Source organism: Vigna unguiculata, chromosome 10 (genome assembly GCF_004118075.2).
Source record: "Vigna unguiculata cultivar IT97K-499-35 chromosome 10, ASM411807v1, whole genome shotgun sequence".
Classification (NCBI taxonomy): domain Eukaryota; kingdom Viridiplantae; phylum Streptophyta; class Magnoliopsida; order Fabales; family Fabaceae; genus Vigna; species Vigna unguiculata.
The window spans coordinates 40,925,056-40,948,401 of record NC_040288.1 but is presented as its reverse complement, the minus strand read 5'-3'; the positions used below and the strand labels follow the sequence as shown (position 1 = coordinate 40,948,401).

Genomic DNA, 23,346 nt, shown 5'->3' with positions numbered 1-23,346 from the left:
AATGCATTTTAGTCATAGACACATATATGTTGGTATTATTGTCTTCTCCATATTAATGTTATTGAAAATAGTTTTTCTTATAGAATGGTCAAACAATTGTTAGATTTTCCGCGAAGGTGTATTTCTAATTATTTTTATTTCGGTATAATAGAGGTAGCTGTAATCTTCTTTTAACTTTAACATATAAATGATAAAGAGATTATTAAACTATTTTTTTTACTTAATTAGTTTAGAGTAATTATATTGTATTTATGTGTAAAATGTATGATATTATTATAAAATAATAAATTTTATTCATTGCAACAAGTATTAATATATTATAACAAAACATAAATTATAGTTTTAGTGTAAGTGTTTTATTTTTAATCATTTTATTTGAATTCTGTTAATTATTAAGATTGCTACATATATTTGTTAAAGTAAAAACCATTATTAAGACTATAATTTTTTGTATTACGTTAATACTTATATTAATTATTAACCAAACTATTTATCTAATTTCTTTATATAAAATAATGAAAGTTCAATTTAAGAATTTAAGCTGTCATAAATTTCTTTTCCCTGAAATAACCGATTAATTTAATCTTCAAAATTAGTGAATTGATAACAATCACTAAAATACATGTTGTTGATATTTTGATGCTTAAACTCGAGTAAACATATACATTAATTCCTAACATAAACAAAATAACACCTAAATAATATTACTCAATTTCTGTTACTCAAAACTTTTATTTTTTAAAATGTATGGTTATATTTATTACACAATGAAATCAATATCCACTCTTCTCATCTTCTTTTCTTCATTGTTTTGTTTTTTCTCTGGAATTGAAATGGATGTTAAAGTAAAAATAATTATTAAGACTATAATTTTTTTGTATTATGTGATACTTATATTAATTATTAACCAAACTATTTATCTAATTTCTTTTTATAAAATGATAAAAGTCCAATTTAAGCTCTAATTTTAGATGTCATAATTTGAAATTAGAAAATTTAAAAACATGTTTATTATTCTATTATACATATATAAATATATGTCTTAAATAATTATAAAAATAAGTATATGAATAAAGATATATGAGGCCAAATATTGGGTTGGGGGTGCTACTTAATCTTGACGACCGTGTCTTTATACATTTATACATTGCAAAGGTTGTTTCTTCGTGATCAAGGTTAGGTAAGGACGATCACAATTTTTTTGTTTCATTTCATCTTTCATTTTAAAAGTTGTTTACTCTTAAAAAGCACCCATTCTCAAGTTGTTTGACTTAAACTTTTCTCCTCATAACCTCTACGTGACTTTGGAAAAAAATAAAATAAATAAAGATTATAATGTGAAAAAAGGTAGCAACATTAATGCTACCTATTTTAAATAAAATAAAAAATTACAATGTTCAGAAAAATAAGGTAGAAACGTTGATGTTACCTATTTTTTCACAATTGTTTTATTCTTTAGAATGGTTTTGAACAGAAAATGATTTTTTGGAATTTTATATTTAATTTATCTGATAAGTCAATTTGATCTAATGTATTTACAAGAAACATACAATTTCTTTGGTTGAATATCAAAAACTTATGATTGAATTTGTTTTTCTTTGGCCAAGACCTGAATCAGAAGATTTAGCTTGTATGAATCATTATTAGTTTAATATCAGTTGATGTGTTTATATATATATATATATATATATATATATATATATATATATATATATATATATATATATATATATATATATATATATATATATATATATATATATAACATTGAATTAAATTCAATAATATATACATTAATGAAAACGTATAAATTCGACAAAAACATTAACAAAATTATATTTTTATCTAATGCAATGTATATAAGTTTTTTTAATCTATCAAAACTAGTCTCTTCCATACTATGTCTATATATATCTAAATCGGATCGATTATACTATGTCTATATCTATTTAAATCAGATCGATTTTAATTATAAAAAGAAATTTCGAATTTATATAAAAAAATTTAAAATTATTGTCATTATAATTACTGATTAATAAAAGTATCTATAAAAATCGAGAAGGAAAAAGTTTTATTTTTTATGGTATAAAACATACATGTTATTTAACAAGAAAAAAGGAAAAAAAATCGAGATTGATTGAATTTCAAATATTTAAATTTATTAATAGAATACTTGCACATCTTGACATTTGAGATAATGGTGCAAACAACTCGATTCACACATCAATAAAATTTAAGAAAATGATTAAATGATAATATTATTTTATTCCTTTTTTTACCACCTAACGTAGTATTAGTTTTTGCATTTTTATTTTTATTTTGAATTTAATTTTAAGTGGTACATGCGGACAAAGAAAATGTAAAAACGGTAGATGCACGTTAAGAAAATTCTCATTCTCTTACCTCATCTTGTAAAAACAAAACCTATGTTCTCTTGTGCTGTGAAAATTTCCCATGGTCGAACCCTTCAATTTTCCATTCGTGGACTGAAAATTCTCCAATCTCGACATGGAAGCTCTCATTTTCGAACCCAATCCTATGCAGCCACCAAGGTTTTCTACTAGAAGCAATCTTATTGCAACCCCTTGTTCGTCTAAGAAGCTGTGATTCTCGAACCTCAACCCCATTCCTATGTACCCATAAAGGCTTCAACCCATTATGCGCGTTTGAGGAGGTTTGATTTTGCTTTCCCCTAACCTTTTGTTGACAACCTTTCTTCCCATAGAACTGTGCAACCTATAACCTTGACGTTTCAAAGATAACCTGTCCAATTATAAATGCATTTGTGGAAAAACTTTCCTGACACATTTTTAGATTTAACTTGCAACCAAAGACTAATTAAGTGGTAACCCACGAACAACTTCTTGCATAAAAATAAAATAATATATTTGAAAAGTGCAACTAGAAACACAACTCCCTTCCATACTTGTTAGAACTTAGCCTTTGCAGACCAATAACACACCACATCCCAACTCTTCTAAACCAAATATATGTGTATTTGGGAAAAAAAATTTGTTGACTCATTTTTAAATTTAACTTACAATCCAAGACCAATTAAGTTTTAACCCACGAGTGACTTTTTGCACACCAAAAAATTACAGATTTGGAAAGTGTATCTATAAACACAATTCCTCTCATACTTTGTGGACCCTATATTCAATGGAAATAATTTTTTGACAAAATTTACTTTTTTATAAATTTGACAAAATTTCCGTTAATAGTATTAAATATATTAATTTTTTTATTTTTAATCTAAATAAAATAATAAAATAGTTTGTCAATGTCAATATTTTTTAAAACTATCATTTTCCTTTATTAAAACCCTTAGTTATACTAGTACGTTAATTTTGTTAAACAATAATGGTTTGGCATACAATAAATGCTATATAGTCATTTCTCTATTTTTTTTTTATATGGTTCACATTAACAAAATAAAGATCATCAAATATTTATTTATTCAAACAGTGGAAGAACGAGTTGGGGAATTATTTTAGTTTACATGGTGTTCTTGAAATGTAATTTATAAAACCAAATTGCATATAATGAAGCAACAAGCGTGAATCAAACTTGCAAGAAATTGTTGTAATTTAATTTAATCGAATTTGATGATAAATTTAATGAAATGAACAAAGTTAAAAGACGAAAAAAACTAATGATAAATTTGATGGAATGAAGAAAGTTATGTAATCAAACTTTTCTTTTATAGACTAAAAATATATTTCAGTATTTCTCATGAATCAAATTTTATTATACACTTTAAAATATATTTATGAGTATTTGTCATGAATAATTTCATTATGCTAATTTTAAAGATAGGTTTTTTTTCATAAGAGAAAGTTAAATTATCTTATAATTTCTTAAACTGTTTGATTAAGATTCTCTATATTATTTTTTTTTTCAATCAGATAATTAGGTTTGCATTTATTTTTAAGTGGGCCTCTATGTCTAACTAATGTTACAAAAATCACATATCACACAACAAAACCAAAACCAAAATTAAACAAAAATATAATTCTCACAATCATGATACATAGTTTATCATTCATGTACTTTTCTTTTTCATAAAAATGTTGTCTTTCTTTCTCACCCACACAAATTTTGGCACCCACCTAAGTTAATATTTTTAGAAATCAATTTCAAAATAATAATCATTTTGGACCAACAAAAAAAACATGGACAGTGTTTTTATTCAGGGTTGGTGAGGAGCAAGAAAAAGACAGTATACGAGAAGTGAAGAAGCTGTGTGAGTTTCGGAAAAAGAGGATCTTCAGCGTTATGGGAATAGTGGCGGCTATCGGAGTGTTGTCACCGTTTCCGTTCTATTACTGTCTCTGGAATTGGCCCCAATCATGGGTGGAGCTGTGTGGTAGAGGTCGAGACCCTTCTCATGTTATGGCTCACGTTGCTCATTTCTTGAAGCTCGTTCAGTTCGTTTCTCTATTTTCTGTCTCTTCATTTCACTGGCCTCCTCCATTGTACTTTTGGCCCCTCTTCGCTTTTGGCCAATTCCTAAACTTCAGGTTTCCATCTCTTTCATCTTATTCCTGGCTTTTTTTTTTCTGGGTATGTTGCAACTTTCTGGATCTTATACTGGGGTTTATCAAGTTGCTTCCTTTATTTTCCTATACTAATGGGGCTGAAATGAAGCATTTTTTTTTAACTGGGTTGTTTATTTGATAGTATGAGGAGAGTTCGATGATGATCTCTGTTGGCTTTTAGAGAAAGGAGTTTGTTTTAGGCCACCTTTGGATTAAAGTTGGAAAAGTACTTCTGGGAATTCCAGGAAACCAAAGGAAAGAAAGAAAGTTTTGTACTTTCTTGAGTTAAAGTACTTTTGAATTGAACCCTATCAAACATATGGTGATAATTCCAGACTTCTAAAGTTTTGTCAGTCTCCCATTTTTGTAGTGTGTGCTTAAAAAAAAAAGAATAAAATCTGAAATTAGTTTATCTTTAAGTTAAAATTACTTTATGAAGAAACTCATTCTATGTTTCCAACAAGAAGTGCTTATGGAAAATCTAGTCCTAACAAATCTTGTATTATGCTGTGGTATGAAGTTGTGATGTCTCTGTTGGGGTGACTGTAGCTTTACAGAAACCAGAGTTAAACATATTCTGTGGATAAGCATTATCATGACTGCAAATGGCATGTTTTCATTGCTAAGTCTCATCATGGACACTAGATAACACAACTCCTATGTGTGAGTCTGATTAATAAAAATGTTAAAATAAATGGCTTTATTTTTCAAATTGTCAATCCAATAGAGGAAATACTGGTTTACAAATTCCCTGGATGAAATAATAAATGTAGAAATAGTTGGAGGAATGACATGTTTTCTGATGAAATGCTTCTAGCTTGTTCTGCCTTTGATTTCTATTTTGAAAAGCTTATAGTATTACCAAATATTCTCATGAGCCTTAATTTTTTTATCCTTGTGTGTGCCTTTCTTCTAATTAGGGAGTGGAGTTACTTGACTTTATTGTTTTGAAGTTTGTCTGTGCACAATGATAACATTGTCAAATAACAGGGTTTATCAGCTACTGGGTGAGGCTGGCACATACTATGGTGTACGGTTTGGAAAAAACATTCCCTGGGTTACTGAGTTCCCTTTTGGTGTCATCAAAGATCCTCAATACGTTGGCAGCATTTTGAGTCTTCTTGCATGCCTCTCGTGGGTTCCTTTTCAATACATTCTCCTTTGGGTTTTAGGTTATGTGTTTATGATGCAAGTGGAATCAAAGGAAGATCCATCTACACGTGCCAAGCCACTCCTCTGATTGAATTTCAGTAGGTTAGAAAGAACTTGAGGACTTGGCAGCACCAGAAACTCCAAATTCTTCAATGCTGCTGTTTCTTTTCACAGCTCTGGAATGAACATTTCTATTTGTGTGTTCTGATCCCATCAAACTATTTCTAAGGAACTGCAAACTTCTTTCTGGTTCTCTTGACAAATGTATTCAAACAAGCCATAGCGTTAAGTGATTAACTTTAATGAATGCAAAGATTTCTTTTTTTATCAGGGGTTTTTCTTTTGTGTGTGGATCAAAGAAGAAAATGATTTATCTTTTTGTTTTTCAATAGTTTTATTTCTGTGTCTTCAACTGTTTTTTCAATCCAATGTTTTGGCTTTCACTTTCATTTCTGTTTTCTCATTCAGAACACGAACTGAACTATAACTATGTAGATATACATTTGTCTGTATTAATTAAAAAAGACAGTTAATATAATCCCTTAACCAGAAGTACAGAACACTCCCCTTTTTCTCTCTTTCACTATACTAAAACTGGAGCCAAATTGAATGTTTGAACCGCGGTTTTTATGGCCTCAACATCAATATCTATCAACTTTCCTGTCTTGGATGATATTATAACGCATTTATTCTCTTCAGCCTGCGGAACAAACTTGTTTCCCATCTCTTCAGAGCAAAATAGTGCAATACTGCACAATAAGAGGAACAAACAAAACATGATCTGATTCTATGTTGCATGATTCCTTCAAAACTAATAAACAAAGACAACATAATTTATTTGAATGACAAAATTACCAAGGTTTCTCGCGTGCACTTGCAAGTTGAATAGCAGCTGTGTTTGTAGCTATCACTCCAGCAGAGTCATTAATAAGAGCAGCCAACTGAAGAACACAACCAAAGAGTGAAATACAATTAGTATGAGTGAAGATTCCAAAACTCATTGCTTTGTCCCTTGCTTGATTCTTGTTTCAGGATTTATCCACTTACTATTTGAGTGTTACATTTTGTCATTTTTTACTATCTAGATTATTTTTTCATATGTTTGGTGCTTGTACAATAACCAGGAGATATTTGAGTACCTGCCCAGGGGTGGTGATGAAGACAATAGAAGCATCCTCATCAAAGTTTTCCTGCACATTTTCCCTTTCCTTTTCATGAGGAATGACAAAAAGTGGCGTAACATCCCTGTCATACTCAAAATATTGTCAGTAACATTCATACCAGGCAATGATAAAAAACCAGCAAAAAATTATACCAGAGAACTTACTTATTGAACATTATTAAGAATGATACCACTTTACTTATTGTCCTCAAGTCTTATACATTAAGAAACAATAAGTAACACAAGTCCAAAAGATGATTCCATAGTGTTAGACTCTTTTATGACATTGAGAATACTTATAGTTCAGCACAAATTCCATTTGGTAGCATCATGTTAAAGTATTTAGATTTTAAACCTAATTCAATTTTATAAAATCGACGTCTAAAATGAAATTTACATTCATTTTCATAGTGTAAATTAATCTTATTTCTAATTAACGTGAACTTTCATCGCATTACATACCTTATAACATCAGCAATTTCAGCCCATACTTCAATGGGTAGCAAGCTATCAGGATCACCCCTAGACTGCATAGAGGCCTGTGAATCTGATTTTATCCCATGAATTACAACATATTTTCCTTTTTTCACACCAGCTTTTTCATATTTTGCCTCCACAACCTCCTTCAGCTTCCTTGAGATTGACACTCTAAGGGGTGGCACTGGTTGTCTTGGAAGGTCTCTAAATGGTCTTCCCAGCCACTCAACCATCTGGTGATACCTAGTTCAGCATATTCATTGAAAATGTTCTCAGTTGTATGACCCAAAAACTTCAATTCAGTTCAAGATTATTTTAGATTATAAGTTTAACCAAGGGCATCAAAATCTACCCAAGTACAAGGTATTTGTGTGGTACTGTATAAACTTACATATGATATCCTCCATCTGAGAGATTTAAACTATCCGGTACAAATGTTTCAGATAAAAGTAATCCTGCTCCTGCAGCATTCACATTTGGGTAGACGTAGCTAACTCTATCTCTGGCTGTTGTCATAAACAAAAATGCTGCATGGCCTAGGCCTGCCAATCTAGTGTTTAAGACCATGTCATAGTACCTATTCTGTGAGCAGAATGCAGCAACTTATGTTAGTTTTTAAAATAAATCACCATTGGAAGAAATGAGATTTTGCAGAAGCTTCTTTCTTATGTAAGCAAGAACGACCAAGGTTGTTTAACCATTAAAAATACATTTTTTTATGTCAAAAAGAGTTCTTGAAAAGAGACTCACTAGAGTGAAAAATAGAGAATTTTTTAAATCGCATGAGATAATCATCGAAGAGATTCACTAAAAAAATAGTTTAGAACTGAAATTAAGTTTTTGCAATGAAGAGGCTCTTAGGAATTAGCAAGCAAATGCAAAGGAATTAATTGTTAGATTTGGTTGCAGTATATGTACACCCAACCCAAGCCCCAGGAAGCTGCAAATTTCGTTAGAATTCAATCAAGATAGAGTGCTCTTTAAGCTTCTTCACGTTAGGGAAGGCAATCTTAAAATCAGAATCCTGTATTTGTCCATAAAATTATCACAATTTTGCGACAGTAACCTGTAAATCACAGCTTCTGCTGTCTGATAGAGTAACGTGTAATTTTATTCACAAATAGATTCATTTCACCCATAATCTAATCCTGAGATGATACATGTCTCTTCTTTTTTCTGTATCTGCATATGCATATAGAAAGTTTTCATGTCATCATTACTTTTGGCAATATGGATCAACCATCATTAGTGCCATGAAAAGTTGTTGATTCACACAAGATATTAAGAGAATATAAATTGTGGCCAACCTTCAGAATTCCAATCATATCAGCATACTCAGCAGGCTCTGGATCATCATCATCAGGGTCATAGACATTTGTCCACCTAACATTCTTATTCATTTCATAGGTCTGCTTCCCCCTCTCGGTCGCCACAACATCAATCTGAACACCAGGATACCTGTTCTTTATCAGCTGAATTGCTGGAAAAAACAAGAGATTCTCATAAACCCCACCAGATATCACACAGCAGCATCTCCTCACATCCCCTCTCACTTTCAATGCAAGGGACGCTACCTCCACAGCATATCCAGAAGGGAACTTCAAAAATCCATAAGGGTTGTCAGGGTCATCTGGGGGCCTAGGATCCTCCTCCTGCAACCCGTTTGCAAACAAAGAACCAGTCTCCATCTCAGGGTCATCCCCATCATCAAAAGGGTCTAACCAAGGATTCTTCTTCTTAGCATTGGCCTCAACATGGTACCCTCTTCTAGTGGAACAATGGAAGGGATAGTCCAATGAACCCAACAGTGAGACATGACTGGAAGGAATGGAAGGTAGGTTCCTAAGAAGAGTTGGGAAAGTTTTCGGACTTTGCAGGTTATAATAAGTTGCAGCCATTGAGCTTTTCAAAGTTTGGTCGTACTGAAGTGATGCTATATTACAAGTTACTTCATAGATCAGAGTTTAGCTCTGGTTCGAATGTGTGGAAAAGCGTTGGATAAGTGGGTCCCATCATCTATTGATACCCTTTTTCTTTTTCTGTGTGTGCACCTTATTGTTATATTATCCCCAACAATCTTCTTCTTCTGCTGCTGGCTGCTCTCAAACGACGACACCAATGGTTGTCGTTTTAATGTTGGGAAAAATACATAAACAGCGGCAAAGGGTGCCAATCTCCCATTTCACTCTCAGCAGGCACAGTTGAATCAACATTTAAGAATCCGACAAAAGTGTCCTACTGTCGAAAATTTCTCTTTCCTACGTGTCGCTCCATGAATGGTGACCCTTAAACTTTCCTCTCCCCTCCGTCTCTTTCTCTCGCACAACACGCTCCTTTGGATTCGTTGCTTTCACCACCAACTTACCATCAGAATTTTCCATTCACAAAAAAATAAAAAATTTCTTCCACCCATTAACTTTCTCTCACTCTCTTACTTTTCTCCGCAACTTTCTCAGCACTCTACACTCCCATTTCTGCTTCCATGACTGAACCACACAAACATTGCAATCTAAAGCTTCTACCTTTTTCAGTAAAGAGAGAGCGAATAGTTACCAGCACGAAGCAGCTGAAGGAGTTCTCACTCCCTCTAGGGTTTGCTTTTGTATTGCATTGAAATTGAAATTCAAATCCCACTACTCAAATTTCAAAATCCCAAGACTTCACTCATCGAAAAACAAATACCTTTTTTTATTCTGTCTGAGAAGGTTTGAATTTTGAATTTCGAATTCGGCATTGACCTGAGAGTGAGTTCGAGGAGAAGGGTTTTTGAGTGCAGGGTTTGCAATGTCGGGCCCACCCAGAGTCCGATCCATGAACGTCGCGGTCGCCGACCCCGACGCGCGTCCAGTGCTTGTCCCGGCAGGCAACAAGGTCCGACCCGCCGTCGACGGACGGAAGCCGGTGAAGAAATTGACGCCGGAGACAGAAAAGAAGACGGTGGCGCTTTCAAATGCGCCACCGCAATGCATCTCCGCTCCTCCATCTTTTATTTTGCGGCGGCAGGAGCGTCACCAGGCCGTGCTGAAAAACCTGTCTTCGATGAACGCTTCGTACTCCTCTGACGCGTCGTCGACGGATTCCTCCACTCACAGTAGCGGCGCGTCGTCAAGTGGGAAGGTGGCTCGTCGGGTTAGTGTGCAGTTGAGGAAGAAGCAGTGTGGTCCCAAGATGGAGAAGGTGAGTAGTGACAATGTGGGTGGTTCTGATGATCTCGATTTGAGTGATAGCTTGGAGGGCAAGAAACGGTGTGCTTGGGTTACACCAAATACAGGTATCTTTGTTTCTTGTTTTTTTGATCTATTGTTGGGTTTGACATTGCTGCATTGATTTCTAGGTGAGTGTGAATTTGGAAACTGAGATGGATTTGTGTTTATGTTTACCGTGTCATGTTTGCTGTGTATTCCCCTTTGTATGAGTGGGGAAAGTGAATAGAAATATGTTAGAAAACCTGCAGTTGCTTGTACACTTGTAATTGGCTGCATTGTACTAAGTGAGAGATTTCAGGATAGGAAAGTAAGCATGTTGGTTTTAGGAATTTTACTGTGTTTAAGCTTTAGTAAGCCACCTCGTCATTTAGCAGTTCAGCTAGTTAACTAGTCATTTGACTCGGAAATATTCTAGAATTGTCCTTTCTGTGTATGACTTGTATGACTGCTTGCATGTGTCAATGTCAAGATACATTCCTAATTTGGATAGGTTTGAAGCCTGATATGATTAGATTTTATTCCGTGTTTGAGTGAAGGGCATAATGAAACGGTATAATTACTAACTATTGTTTCATCTCTGTCATTGACTATGATTTTTTGATTGGATTTGTGCATTATCTGATGTTCATTTGTAATCAAACTACGAAACAGGTGTCCTAAAAGCTCTTTGTATAATGTTTCTTATTTTATTTATATAAAACAACTGATAATTTTAACATTAATATGCACTAATTGAAATTCTCATGATCTTAGTCTGCCAAGCATATACTAGTTGTTTTGGTTATTTTTATTAAGTGAATTTTAGTCTAACTAAGTCCCATAAAATTGATTTGTAAAGTAAGGTTTGCATCTGCTTTAGTTATAACTTAGTTATGTTTCTAGTCGATATGAGATCTCTAACCCAATCTTTCACATCAAGGACTGATCATCAAAGAAAGATTAGATATTTGTGGGTGATACAATAGTAGGTGGCACGATAGGCTCCATAAACCTTGATCTGATAGACTCTGATACCATTTTAGATAGTAGATTTTAAGCTTCACAAAAATGGTAAGGTGAGGTTTGCACCTACTTATATACTTATAGTTTGACCATATCTCTAGTTGATATAGGATTTCTAACAGTTTTCTTAACAAAGGAAACATATGTTACTCATTTGGATTTCCTCAAAATTTTCATACACATTTAAATTAAAACTTCTATGTAGAACTACATTTCTTATTTGTAAAACTATAAGTACAGCTAGCAAATGCATAAACAGTTTCATGTACGCACAGTTGACAATTCTTGTTAATTTCTTTTTGTACCAATACAAATAAGAATACCATGATCAGATCTAAATAAATGAAAACATGTTTTTATTCCTACAGTAATGTTTGCACAATATAAAACATCAATTCTCTCTATTGGTTTAAGATTTCTGTTTTATATTAACTTAATACTGTTTTTTCATATTGCATTATAACCTTGTCACGTCCTATTGCATTAGTGCTTTCTAGCTATATGGAAATCAATAACTTGGAGGTTAACATAGTTAGCTCAACTTATGATGCTACACATTATCTCCCAGAACTCCGGTCGCCCCATCTTATATTATTTCAATGTCTCGTGGATTGCATGCAAACTTTAAAGTATAAGCACTCGATTTTAGTGCTATTTATGCACGTCAGACAAGTGTTTATTACGCACACTTGTATGAAAGATTGAAAGCTCATCTAACACACATCTCTTAAGTTCCAATTTAAAAGTTGTTTTATTCAGCTCAAGTCCTTCATGGGCACATTGTCTTAAAATTTAAAGATTATTATTTTATTTGTACATTTATAGTTTTACCATGAAAAGTTTGTTTAGGAAATTTTTTGCAAAGTGTCAGTCTTGAATATGAATTATGAAGCTAATATATAGACTATAGAGAGATCAAATCTAGTGACAATGTGACAGGTAAGAAGAGTTAATAGTTGATTTTATAACCATGTATGGATGATTGAGATTGTTTTACTTAGAAATAATCTTAACCAACCATTTTGGGTTGTATGATCACGGATTACTTTCTCTCGTTAAAAGCATGCTCTCACCTTATGTGTGTCATACTTGTGTCCTACAATGTCTAGCATTTGCTGTACCCGTGTCATGTTTCATGTCATTGTTTATGTTTCATTGCTTCAAAGGGTTTTCCTTACCTTACCTTCTCTCTCTTATAGCTATGGAATTTAGCCCCCTGTCCTTACCATTAAACTCAAAGGTGGTTTAAACTGTTTGTGTTGCAGTGGAGTAGACATGAGTTACTGATAGAATATTAAAGGTGTATGTGAGAAGAAATAAGAACTGAGTTAGTTAGTTAGTTAGTCTGTTAGTAGGTTGTTTGGGAATGAAAGTTTGTTTTAGGAAAAGTATAAATAAGAAGGGGGGTAGTGTTGTAAAAGGGGGTATTCGTTTTGTTTTTGTAAGTGTAAACAGGAGTCATAACAGATCCTGTGAGGGGGGAATTGTTGTCTTTCCCTGGACGCATTCTTTGAGAGAATAATAAAAGTCTATTTCTGTTTCTTTCTGTGTTGGTGTGAGTGAGTTCTGCCCGAGTAGCTTGGGTTTCTAGCTCTAAGAAACCTAACAATTGGTCCGACCTGCCGGATCCAAGGGCCTGTTATCATGGAGGGAAGAGTTGCTGCGTTGGAAAGGTGGACCAGCGAGAATGGGAAGATTATCTTGGAAATTCAAGAAAATCTTCACGAAATCAGAAATATGATTAAGAATAGCAAGAAATCAGAAGAAGGGTCTGAGAAGAGTTCTGAAAATGGGGAGAATTCTGTTAACAACAAGAAAGGAGTTGTAAAGATGATCAGAAAGGAGGAGTCTGATTCTGACAGTGAAGAAGAGGTCCAGAAGCAGTGGATGAAAAGGGTAGAGTTACCAACTTTTGAAGGCAGTGATCCTATGGGCTGGATTGCTAGAGCAGAAAAGTTCTTTGAGATTCAAAATATTTCTCCAAAAGAGAAATTACGATTAGCATTCATAAGTATGGAAGGAAACGCTAGTCATTGGTTTAGCTTCTGGAAAAAGAAATCCAAGAACCCATCTTGGGAGAGTTTTGTCGAAGCTTTGAATAAAAGATTTGGAGGCAAGGATAGGAGTACAGTCTTTGAGAAATTAGCATCCATAAGGCAGAATGAGGGAGTAGAAGAATACGTACAAGAATTTGAAAGATTGGTGGCTCAAATTCCAGATTTATCAGAAGAACAACTACTGGGGTATTTTTTTGCAGGATTACAAAGCCGGATCAGAAGCCAAGTAAAGCCACATGATCCAAGGGATTTAATGAGGGCAATGGAGATCTCTAGGGATGTGGAGGAGTCTCTTAATGAATCATGGGCAGGAAGAACAAACACCTATCGGACAACATCAGCAGCAGACACCAGATTTCAGAGAGGAATGGGTGTGGTATCAAGAACTGAGACTTTTAAAGGGGCTGGAAACTCTCAGTCTTCTCCCAGCAATATGAGTACAGCAAGGAAAGAAGGAGGGGGAACCTCATCTATGGGCTCTAGGACAAGTGGAAATCCAACAACAGGAGGGAGTAAAAACAGGGCAGTCAGAAACTTGCCTTACCCAGAGTACCTAAAGAGAAGGGAAGAAGGAAGATGTTTTCATTGTGGAGGAGCTTTTGGGCCAGGCCACCGCTGCCCAGAAAAAAGCTTGAGAGTGGTAATTCTAGCAGAAGATGAGGAGAATAGTGAGGGCAGAGAGGAGGATGGAGGAGAGGAGAGAATTGGAGTGTTGGAAAACAAAAGAATGGAGCTATCTCTGTTCTCAGCAGGAGGCTTAACGCAAAATAATACCATGAAATTGCAGGGAGATATCAATGGGCGAAAGGTATTAATTTTAATTGATAGTGGGGCGAGTCATAATTTTGTTTCAGCACAATTGGTGACAGAATTGGGATTAATGGTGGAAGATACCCCTCCTTACTGTGTCAGATTAGGGGATGGACACAAGAAGCAAACACAAGGGTGTTGCAAAGATGTAGAAGTTAATTTGGAGAATCATGTTGTTAAAGAGACATTTTTCCTGTTTGAATTAGGAGGAGTTGATGTGATTTTAGGAGTGGAATGGCTAGCATCTTTAGGAGAAGTTAAGGTAAATTGGAACACCTTAACCATGAGTTTTAATGTGGCTGGAAAAGTGGTGAACATTCAAGGGGATCCCACTCTGACAAAAAGAATTGTGACACCACAAGCCCTGTTGAAGGAAACTGAAATTGAAGCAATCTCCTTAGTGTGGGAGTTGGGATTAACCAGTCACGAAGAGGAAGAAGGGGGGAAAGGATTGTCAGCCAAGCAGCAGGAGGAATTGGAGGAGGTTTTGCAGGAACATAAGATCATTTTCCAAGAAAAACTGGAGCTGCCACCAAGGAGGGGGATTGATCATAAAATACCTATCAAAGTAGGTGAAAACCCTGTCAATGTGAGACCATATAGGTACCCTCATCTGCTGAAATCTGAGATAGAAAAACAGGTGGAGGAAATGCTGAAATCTGGAATCATCAGGCCCAGCAATAGCCCATATTCCAGTCCAGTCATCCTAGTAAAGAAAAAAGATGGGAGTTGGAGGTTTTGCATAGACTATAGGGCCTTGAATAAGGTCACTGTGGCTGATAAATTTCCAATACCCGTGATAGAAGAGTTATTGGATGAACTACATGGTGCTACCTATTTCTCCAAAGTTGATTTGAAGGCAGGTTATCACCAAATCAGGATGTATGAAGGGGATATACAGAAAACAGCTTTCCGCACACATCAGGGCCACTATGAGTTCTTGGTCATGCCCTTTGGGCTAACCAACGCGCCAGCAACCTTCCAATGTGCCATGAACACAGTTTTGCAGCCATACTTAAGGAAGTTCGTATTGGTGTTCTTTGACGACATCTTAATCTACAGCCAATCATGGGAGGATCACATGGGTCACTTAAAACAGGTGTTGCATACACTGCAGCAGCAACAGTTCTTTGCAAATAAAAAGAAGTGTGAGTTTGGGAGACAAGAGGTGAAATATTTGGGCCACGTAATATCTAAAAAAGGGGTAGAGATGGATCAAGACAAGCTGGCAGCAATTCATCAGTGGCCTTTGCCAAAAAATCTTAAAGCCTTGAGGGGTTTTCTTGGGTTGACTGGGTATTATAGAAGATTCATCCGAGACTATGGAAAAGTAGCAAAACCATTAACACGTCTATTAAAGAAGGGATGTTTCTGCTGGAATGAAGAAAGCACTAAGGCTATGGAGGCTCTAAAGAAAGCTATAACAACAGCCCCTGTTCTAAAACTACCAGACTTCAGCCAACCTTTTTCCATTGAGTGTGATGCATCAGGCAGTGGGCTGGGTGCTGTGCTAACACAGGACAAACGTCCTATTGCTTTCTTCAGCAAAGGCCTATCGGACACTTCCTTAACTAAGTCCATTTATGAAAAGGAGTTGATGGCTTTAGTTTTAGCCATACAGCATTGGAGACCTTATTTATTGGGGCAAAAATTTACAGTATATACAGATCAGAGGAGTCTAAGGTATTTGTTAGAGCAGCGTATCACCACACAAAACCAGCAGAATTGGTTGGCCAAATTGATGGGATATGAATTTAATATTGTTTATAAAATTGGAGCATCCAACAAAGTAGCTGATGCCCTTTCTCGAAGGGGGGAGAATGAGGAGGATGACAAAGAATTGACTATAATGTCCATACCATTCTGGCAGAAGTGGAAGAAGATGCAGAATTACAAAAGATCATAAAAGGGCTGAAAGAGAATCCTGGGAAGCAGGGGCAGTATACTTTAGAACATGGAAGACTTCATCATAAAGGCAGGCTCGTGCTATCAGCCAACTCTGCTTGGATTCCAAGACTGCTGGCTGAATACCATACCACATCTACAGGAGGTCACTCAGGGGTGTTCAGAACTTACAGGAGGATAAGCCAATCACTATACTGGATTGGAATGAAGAAGATGGTAACAGATTTTGTGGCTGCTTGTTTGGTGTGTCAACAACACAAGTACCTAGCATCTTCACCACAAGGGTTGCTACAACCTTTACCCATACCCAATGCAGTATGGGAGGACATTAGTTTGGACTTCATTGTCAGGCTACCAAAATCCAATGGGTATGATTCAGTCTTGGTGGTGGTGGATAGACTAAGTAAATATGGGCATTTCATACCAATTAAACATCCTTATTCAGCCAAGAGCATAGCAGAGGTGTTTGCCAAAGAAATAGTGAGACTACATGGGATTCCTGCATCTATTGTTAGTGACAGAGACCCTACATTTTTAAGTCTCTTCTGGAAGGAGTTATTCAGAATGCAGGGAACACAGTTAAACATGAGCACTGCGTACCATCCTGAGTCAGATGGCCAAACTGAAGTCTTAAATAGAACCTTAGAAACATACTTGAGATGCTTTAGCTCAGAACAACCCAAATCTTGGTCTCACTTTCTCTCATGGGCAGAATACTGGTATAACACCAGTTTTCACGGGGCAGCCCAAAAATCCCCTTTTGAAATAGTTTATGGCAGACCACCTCCTTCCATCAGCAGATTTATTCCAGGAGAAACCATTGTGGAAGCAGTAGCACAAGATCTCATGACCAGAGATGAAGCTTTGAGCCAACTCAAGTTCCACCTCGCAAGAGCCCAAGAGCATATGACGAAATATGCGAATAAACACAGGAAACAATCCTCCATCCAAGTAGGGGACTGGGTTTTTCTGAAAATTCGCCCCCATAGACAGGTCTCAATGCCCACCAGACTGCACCCAAAGCTATCTGCTAGATATTATGGTCCTTTTCTAGTGCTGAAACAGGTAGGTCCAGTAGCCTTTGGATTACAACTTCCAGAAACTGCCAGGATCCACCCAGTATTTCATGTTTCACAATTAAAAAAAGCAGTAGGCACTCATCAAGTTGAGAAAGACCTGCCAGAAGGTTTGCAAGGCAGGACCTCTAATTGGTTCCCAGAGAAGATATTGGATAACAGATGGGGACCTATACCAGGGAAGGAAGATGCAAGACCGCAAGTCTTAATTCAGTGGAAGGATAAAGGGGTAGAAACAGCTACTTGGGAAGACGTCACAACTATCCAACAGCAGTTCCCTGACTTCAACCTTGAGGACAAGGTTGCTCAGCCAGAGGGGAGTAATGATAGAATATTAAAGGTGTATGTGAGAAGAAATAAGAACTGAGTTAGTTAGTTAGTTAGTCTGTTAGTAGGTTGTTTGGGAATGAAAGTTTGTTTTAGGAAAAGTATAAATAAGAAGGGGGGTAGTGTTGTAAAAGGGGGTATTCGTTTTGTTTTTGTAAGTGTAAACAGGAGTCATAACAGATCCTGTGAGGGGGGAATTGTTGTCTTTCCCTGGACGCATTCTTTGAGAGAATAATAAAAGTCTATTTCTGTTTCTTTCTGTGTTGGTGTGAGTGAGTTCTGCCCGAGTAGCTTGGGTTTCTAGCTCTAAGAAACCTAACAGTTACTGTTGCTCATTTTTCCTGTCAATTTGGTAAAACAGAGTAGATGTACTCTAGTGCCTGTTAGCATCACTAAATTACATTCATTCTTCAAGACTTCAACCTCGGGCACTGAGGTGAAAACTTTGCACATAACATATTACAATGAAATGGCTACACATTATATACTAGTGCGTCCGAATTTCAGTGAATGCATATGCCTTAGTTTTCTTGATTGATATTCCAGTACCTGTGACAGCCTAGAGTGGGAGGATAAATAGAATGTTTAAACTTTGGAGTTTGAATTTTAAATAGGAAAAAAATGGTACAGTAGCATATAATTGTAAATTTATTTTTACTTTTTATTTCTAACTAGTTGTGTTTTGTTTCAGAGCCATGGTATGTTGCTTTTCATGACAACGAGTGGGGAGTTCCTGTTCATGATGACAGGTACGTGGGTTTGCTTCGTTGAGGGTAAAGTCTTCTGTTTGGTTCTCAACTTCTAGGTTGAAACTGTCTCAATGCTGAAATTTGGTTTTTGCAGGAAACTGTTTGAGTTGCTCAGCTTCTCTGGAGCCTTGGCTGAGCTTACGTGGCCTACTATTCTTAACAAAAGGCAGCTATTTCGGTATTGATATACTGTTCTTTTAAACATATTTTCTAGATTTAAATATGTTATTGTCGTATTAGACATACACATAAAAAAAGGTTGCTCATTGAATAATTGGCTCATTATATTTCCTTTCTGTGCTTCATTTTGTTTTTTATGATCTTTTGTGTGGAATGTGCTCTAAAAATGTTTGGGATGTAGTTTTGGATTAACCGTTCTAGCGTATTCATGAATACAGGGAAGTCTTTTTGGATTTTGATCCTAGTGCTGTTTCTAGAATGAATGAGAAAAAGATAGCTGCACCAGGAAGTCCTGCCAACTCATTGTTATCAGAACTCAGGTTGCGATCAATAATTGAAAATGCACGTCAGATGTGTAAGGTGAACACCTCTCTGATAGTTTTACTTTTCCACTCTTGTGTGTGAAACTTGCAATTTCAATTTCTTTATATATTTTTTTTCTGAACCAAAAAGGCTCTCGCTGAAGTGAAGCAACCCATACACTTACCTTGATTTTCAAACTTTTCTGCTACCTGCCTTGGAAAATATTAAGAAAAACGAAACAAACCTGCTTCCTGACCCACACACGAATATTATGAGAAGAAGACTTGGGAAAAAGAAAGACAAACTTGTTTTAAGGGGCGGTGGTATCACTGGTATCATGATTTTTCCTTAGTTTATAAGTGTCAAACAGTGACGGCTTTACTAAAGTTTTGTCTTTTAACTGTATCTTTTTTCCATGCACAGGTAATTGAAGAGTTTGGATCTTTTGACACATTTATTTGGAACTTTGTTAACCACAAGCCTATAGTGAGCCAGTTCAGGTACTCACGCCAGGTACCTGTGAAATCTCCAAAAGCTGAATTCATAAGTAAAGACCTTGTAAAGAGAGGTTTCAGAAGTGTTGGACCAACAGTTATCTACACATTCATGCAAGTGGCTGGTCTAACAAATGACCACCTTATCAGTTGCTTCAGATTCAAGGAGTGTACCTCCAATGCAGAAGCCATGGTCAACGAAAGCTCCCTCAACTCCAAGCTCAAAGAGAAGCCAAATGATGACACAACCGATGTGGGCCTGTTACTGGCTGTGAACAAAATGAATTTCTCTTCTAAGTAGTACAACAATGGCTTTCATTAAGTAGATTGTGGAGTGTACAAAATCGATACATATGTGAATGGAATAGCCAGAAGGTTTAGTTGTATTTGAAGAAAAAAAATGAGTAAATGACCTTTGGCATTTCTTCTTCAAGTTCTTGTGTATTATTAAAGATATATTATATTAAGTAGCCATAGTTGCACTTTCTCTATTTTATTTTGTGGCCATGAATAGTTCCTTTTAGGTTTTTATCCTATGATTGGGACCAGACCAATCCCCTTTGAGATTTTTTCTTCATTTTGGCACTTTACTTTCCAAGTCTTTGCCGTCTTACCGTCAACTATGCCCGGCATTACCTACTTGGTCAGTGGTCATCAAGGGACAGTGATGGACTTTTTTTAACTAATTTTTGAATACTTCAGGATTGTCTGCAGTACCTATTACTCTACCCACTACCTAATTTCAGGAAATCAGACTTAAAATATTGCATTGGTAAGCTCAAGACTTTCACTAAGAAGTCTCAAAATCACATTTGAAATCCTTGTAACCCATAATAATTCTTTACCATATTTTATTCAAATTTGAAACCCCAGACAGGTTCATCCTAAAGGGTCTTCTGTGCTTGGTACACTGTTATTTCAGTAGCATCGCGCACCAGCATAGATACTTCTGAGAATCTCAAAGTTGTGTTTTTATCCTTTGTATAAATGACCTTTTATAGGGTGTTATCAGAATTATATCATCAATTTAAAAGAGTCTAAAACTGAATCGATTTCAAATTCAATTATTAGGTAGGAATCACAGCTAAAAAATACCAATCATAGTCCAAAACTCTAATCATGCAGATTTCTTTTCTCATTCCTCCATGTTTCGAGTGACAAACTATCACTTACAATACTTGATCAACATATAAGACAATTTCTCGAAATAAAATTCTCATAGGACTAGGATCCTGAGTCTGTACAGTTAAACATCGAGAGAAATTCAAAATCCGTAGAGATGCACTGTGAAATATCTTTCAGAGAGAAAAGGCCTGCTAAATGTTTACTATCATGATGAGGCAGATGGATGGTGCAGAGCTTGATTTTTCTGTTGTTTAATCAGCTCCACATATACTATCCTTAGCAGAACTTTATTTCCACTTGAAGGATCAAAGATCAAAGATGTAGCAGCCTTCCATGTTCTATTTACACAGAGAATCCTATGCTCTAAAGAATGATCTCTATTTTATGGAATATACTTAAACATTGACACTAAATTAGCTACACCAACCAAAATTTCCATTCAGTTATTGTGCAACAATCTTCCTGAGATGGCAGCAACAAGTGCTGCTCTGAAGTTAGGATCCGTGGTCAAAGAAGTTGCCATCTGTTCCACCAAAACCTGCTGCATTTTAGGTGTATCTACTTTAGTTTTCGTGCTCTTGGAATCGTTGCTGCCCTTAGAATTTTTCAAGTCAAGAGTAACAAGTGTTTGAGTGGCAGCTGCACAAGGCACTGAAGCAATGGTCACACTACGGCCAGAACCTGATGTTGCCTCCATTTGTGAAGAAGCTTGGGGATGGTTGTGCTCCCCTTCATAAGTAGCCACCAGAACAGATTGATCATCCACACTTCTTTGCACCTTCTTTTTTACAGGGCAGCTTGGAGCAAAAGAGCATTTGAAATATGCTCTTGGACAAGGGTTATCTCTGGTCACTTTTTGCCCATATTTCCTCCATTGGTATCCATCTTTCACAATCTGAAACCACATACAATGAAAAACATGTCAAACAGTTACTCCTAATATTTTATGCTATTACCTATATGCCTAATAGGAAATGAATGTAAAAAGAGTCTTACAAGAGTGGTGTCAGATGCTTCGGTCCTCACATAAACTCTTGAAACTTTTGGTTTCATGGTTTCTTCCCTCGGTTTCTTGCAAGATTCTTCATCAGTGGAGCTGCTCTCGGAGTTTCCATTGTTAGTTCCCATCACACAAATACTATTGTTGTTGCTGCTCTCGGATTTCCTTTTCTTTGATGTCGGACTGGTTTCTTTTTCGCCATTTTTCCTCGTATATTCCATCAAATGGCTTCGCAAAGTGTTGTAGTTCTCACACACCACCGACAGCATTTCAGCCAACTTCTTGTTTTCTGCTGTCACCCTCTTCAGCTCCTCCTCCAAGTCACTAGACTGAAATGTCGCCAATAGCATCATCCATGTTAGAATCATTCACAGAATTTTAACCTCAAAACCCGGATCTTTGTCTCAGGGAACATCATCAAACACATATATGTACTTTCAAATTATACTTCTATTTTTACTTTTAATTCATAAATTTCACACCTTTTTTAATCTGTTCTTCGTTTCAAAGCTCTATAAAAAGGATCTCGAAGGAAGTTAAAAAAGAAACAATTATAACTGACTGAACTAACCTCTTCTTTGACGGGTCTTTTGGATTCCCAACATTCTTCCACGTTAAACTTGGGCATTCCCAAAGAGAAAAGCTTGCTTTCTACCTCCTTCTGAAATCAACACACGACAATGAATGAATTGCTCCCATGAATATATCAAACTATAATCTGAATAAAACATGTCCCATAAGTGCTTCTTCTTCTGGGAATGCTCACATATGTTATATACTTACGGGAACTTCTTCATGAACTCTGAGTGGATTAATGTTGAGATCCAAGGAAGTGTTAATCCATGATGAACAATCCATCTTTGAACAAAACTCAAACAAGTAACAAAAAGGGTGTTGCTGAAGGTGTTTGCTTTCTCTTTGTTTGTAGTATTGGAAGAAGATAAATGGCTAAAGTTTCAGAAAGTGGAAGGAAAATGAAGCATATATATAGAGTAGGTAGCGGAAGCAGCACTACAAGGAACTCAAGTTGAGGAAGGAAACTGAGTGGAAAGAGACACATGCGAAATAATAAGCCACTTGCTTATTTAAAGATCTGTCCCCAACATTAATCAACCATGAAGCTCTTATGTTCCTGTTATTTTTTATTGATTATTTCTTTGTTTTGTGTCTACTTTTAACACGTAGTGAGAAGTACTAGAAGCAGAAGAGATAAGAACAACGTGCGGATCCATGTGTTGTTTTTAAATTAGAATATTATTATGTATATGACGAGGTGAATTCTTCGTAGGGAAATCAAATTTCCTAGTCAAACCACACCTCTTCGGAAAATCAATTCATAATAAATTGTGGGTTCGAGTGGGCCAATGTGTCACCTGAACACGATTACGATCTTAGCATATGTACCTGTGTATTCATTGTTACGGTCTCGTTTAAAACATTTTTTTTTCTCTATGGTAAATCCATTTAAAAATCAATTTTCAAAAAATAATTTTTAAATGGATTTATCGAAAGAAATACGGTTAAACTTTTATATTGAATAAAAATAAAGTAAATTTATAATATATAAATAAGTATAAATTTTATTTTATAAATCAGTTTTGTAAGATTGAATTAGACATAAAATTTATTCTTTAAGATAATATTATTATCCTGTTAGCCTAAAAATAAGTTTATGAGAGGATATCTAACCGGCTCTGCCAGATTTATATTCTCATCACCTTATTTTAGAGGGTTTTATTAATTTTTCACCTAGTTTTCCCCTTTTTATCAAGCCGGTTAGATA

The 23,346-nt window shown here is 35.6% G+C and overlaps 4 protein-coding genes across 5 annotated transcripts; 2 read left to right on the top strand and 2 right to left on the bottom strand.

The window, feature by feature from the left end:
• Positions 1-4,140: 4,140 nt before the first annotated feature.
• Positions 4,141-6,020, top strand: LOC114166693 (phosphatidyl-N-methylethanolamine N-methyltransferase). Its single transcript, XM_028051463.1, has 2 exons — positions 4,141-4,520; positions 5,529-6,020. Exons 1-2 carry the CDS (start codon positions 4,276-4,278, stop codon positions 5,776-5,778), a joined length of 495 nt encoding a protein of 164 aa, XP_027907264.1. The 5' UTR covers positions 4,141-4,275; the 3' UTR covers positions 5,779-6,020.
• A 101-nt stretch (positions 6,021-6,121) lies between these two features.
• On the bottom strand, positions 6,122-9,432 carry LOC114166690 (photosynthetic NDH subunit of subcomplex B 1, chloroplastic). Its single transcript, XM_028051458.1, has 6 exons — positions 8,637-9,432; positions 7,721-7,911; positions 7,315-7,572; positions 6,830-6,935; positions 6,546-6,631; positions 6,122-6,439 (listed from the first exon to the last, which is right to left on the bottom strand). Exons 1-6 carry the CDS (start codon positions 9,225-9,227, stop codon positions 6,274-6,276), a joined length of 1,398 nt encoding a protein of 465 aa, XP_027907259.1. The 5' UTR covers positions 9,228-9,432; the 3' UTR covers positions 6,122-6,273.
• Positions 9,433-9,608: 176 nt separating this feature from the next.
• On the top strand, positions 9,609-20,004 carry LOC114166691 (probable GMP synthase [glutamine-hydrolyzing]). Its single transcript, XM_028051459.1, has 5 exons — positions 9,609-10,600; positions 18,404-18,461; positions 18,556-18,639; positions 18,860-19,001; positions 19,368-20,004. The coding sequence occupies exons 1-5, from the start codon at positions 10,114-10,116 to the stop codon at positions 19,737-19,739; spliced, it is 1,143 nt and encodes a 380-aa protein (XP_027907260.1). The 5' UTR covers positions 9,609-10,113; the 3' UTR covers positions 19,740-20,004.
• A 537-nt stretch (positions 20,005-20,541) lies between these two features.
• Positions 20,542-22,608, bottom strand: LOC114166692 (probable WRKY transcription factor 40). 2 transcript variants are annotated; one of them, XM_028051460.1, is made up of 4 exons: positions 22,347-22,608; positions 22,135-22,224; positions 21,560-21,892; positions 20,542-21,458 (listed from the first exon to the last, which is right to left on the bottom strand). In XM_028051460.1, exons 1-4 carry the CDS (start codon positions 22,419-22,421, stop codon positions 21,003-21,005), a joined length of 954 nt encoding a protein of 317 aa, XP_027907261.1. In that variant the 5' UTR covers positions 22,422-22,608; the 3' UTR covers positions 20,542-21,002. The 2 variants fall into 2 exon arrangements, with proteins under 2 accessions (XP_027907261.1, XP_027907262.1); XM_028051461.1 differs by having other exon boundaries at positions 22,135-22,221; positions 22,347-22,537.
• Between the last annotated feature and the right edge of the window lie 738 nt (positions 22,609-23,346).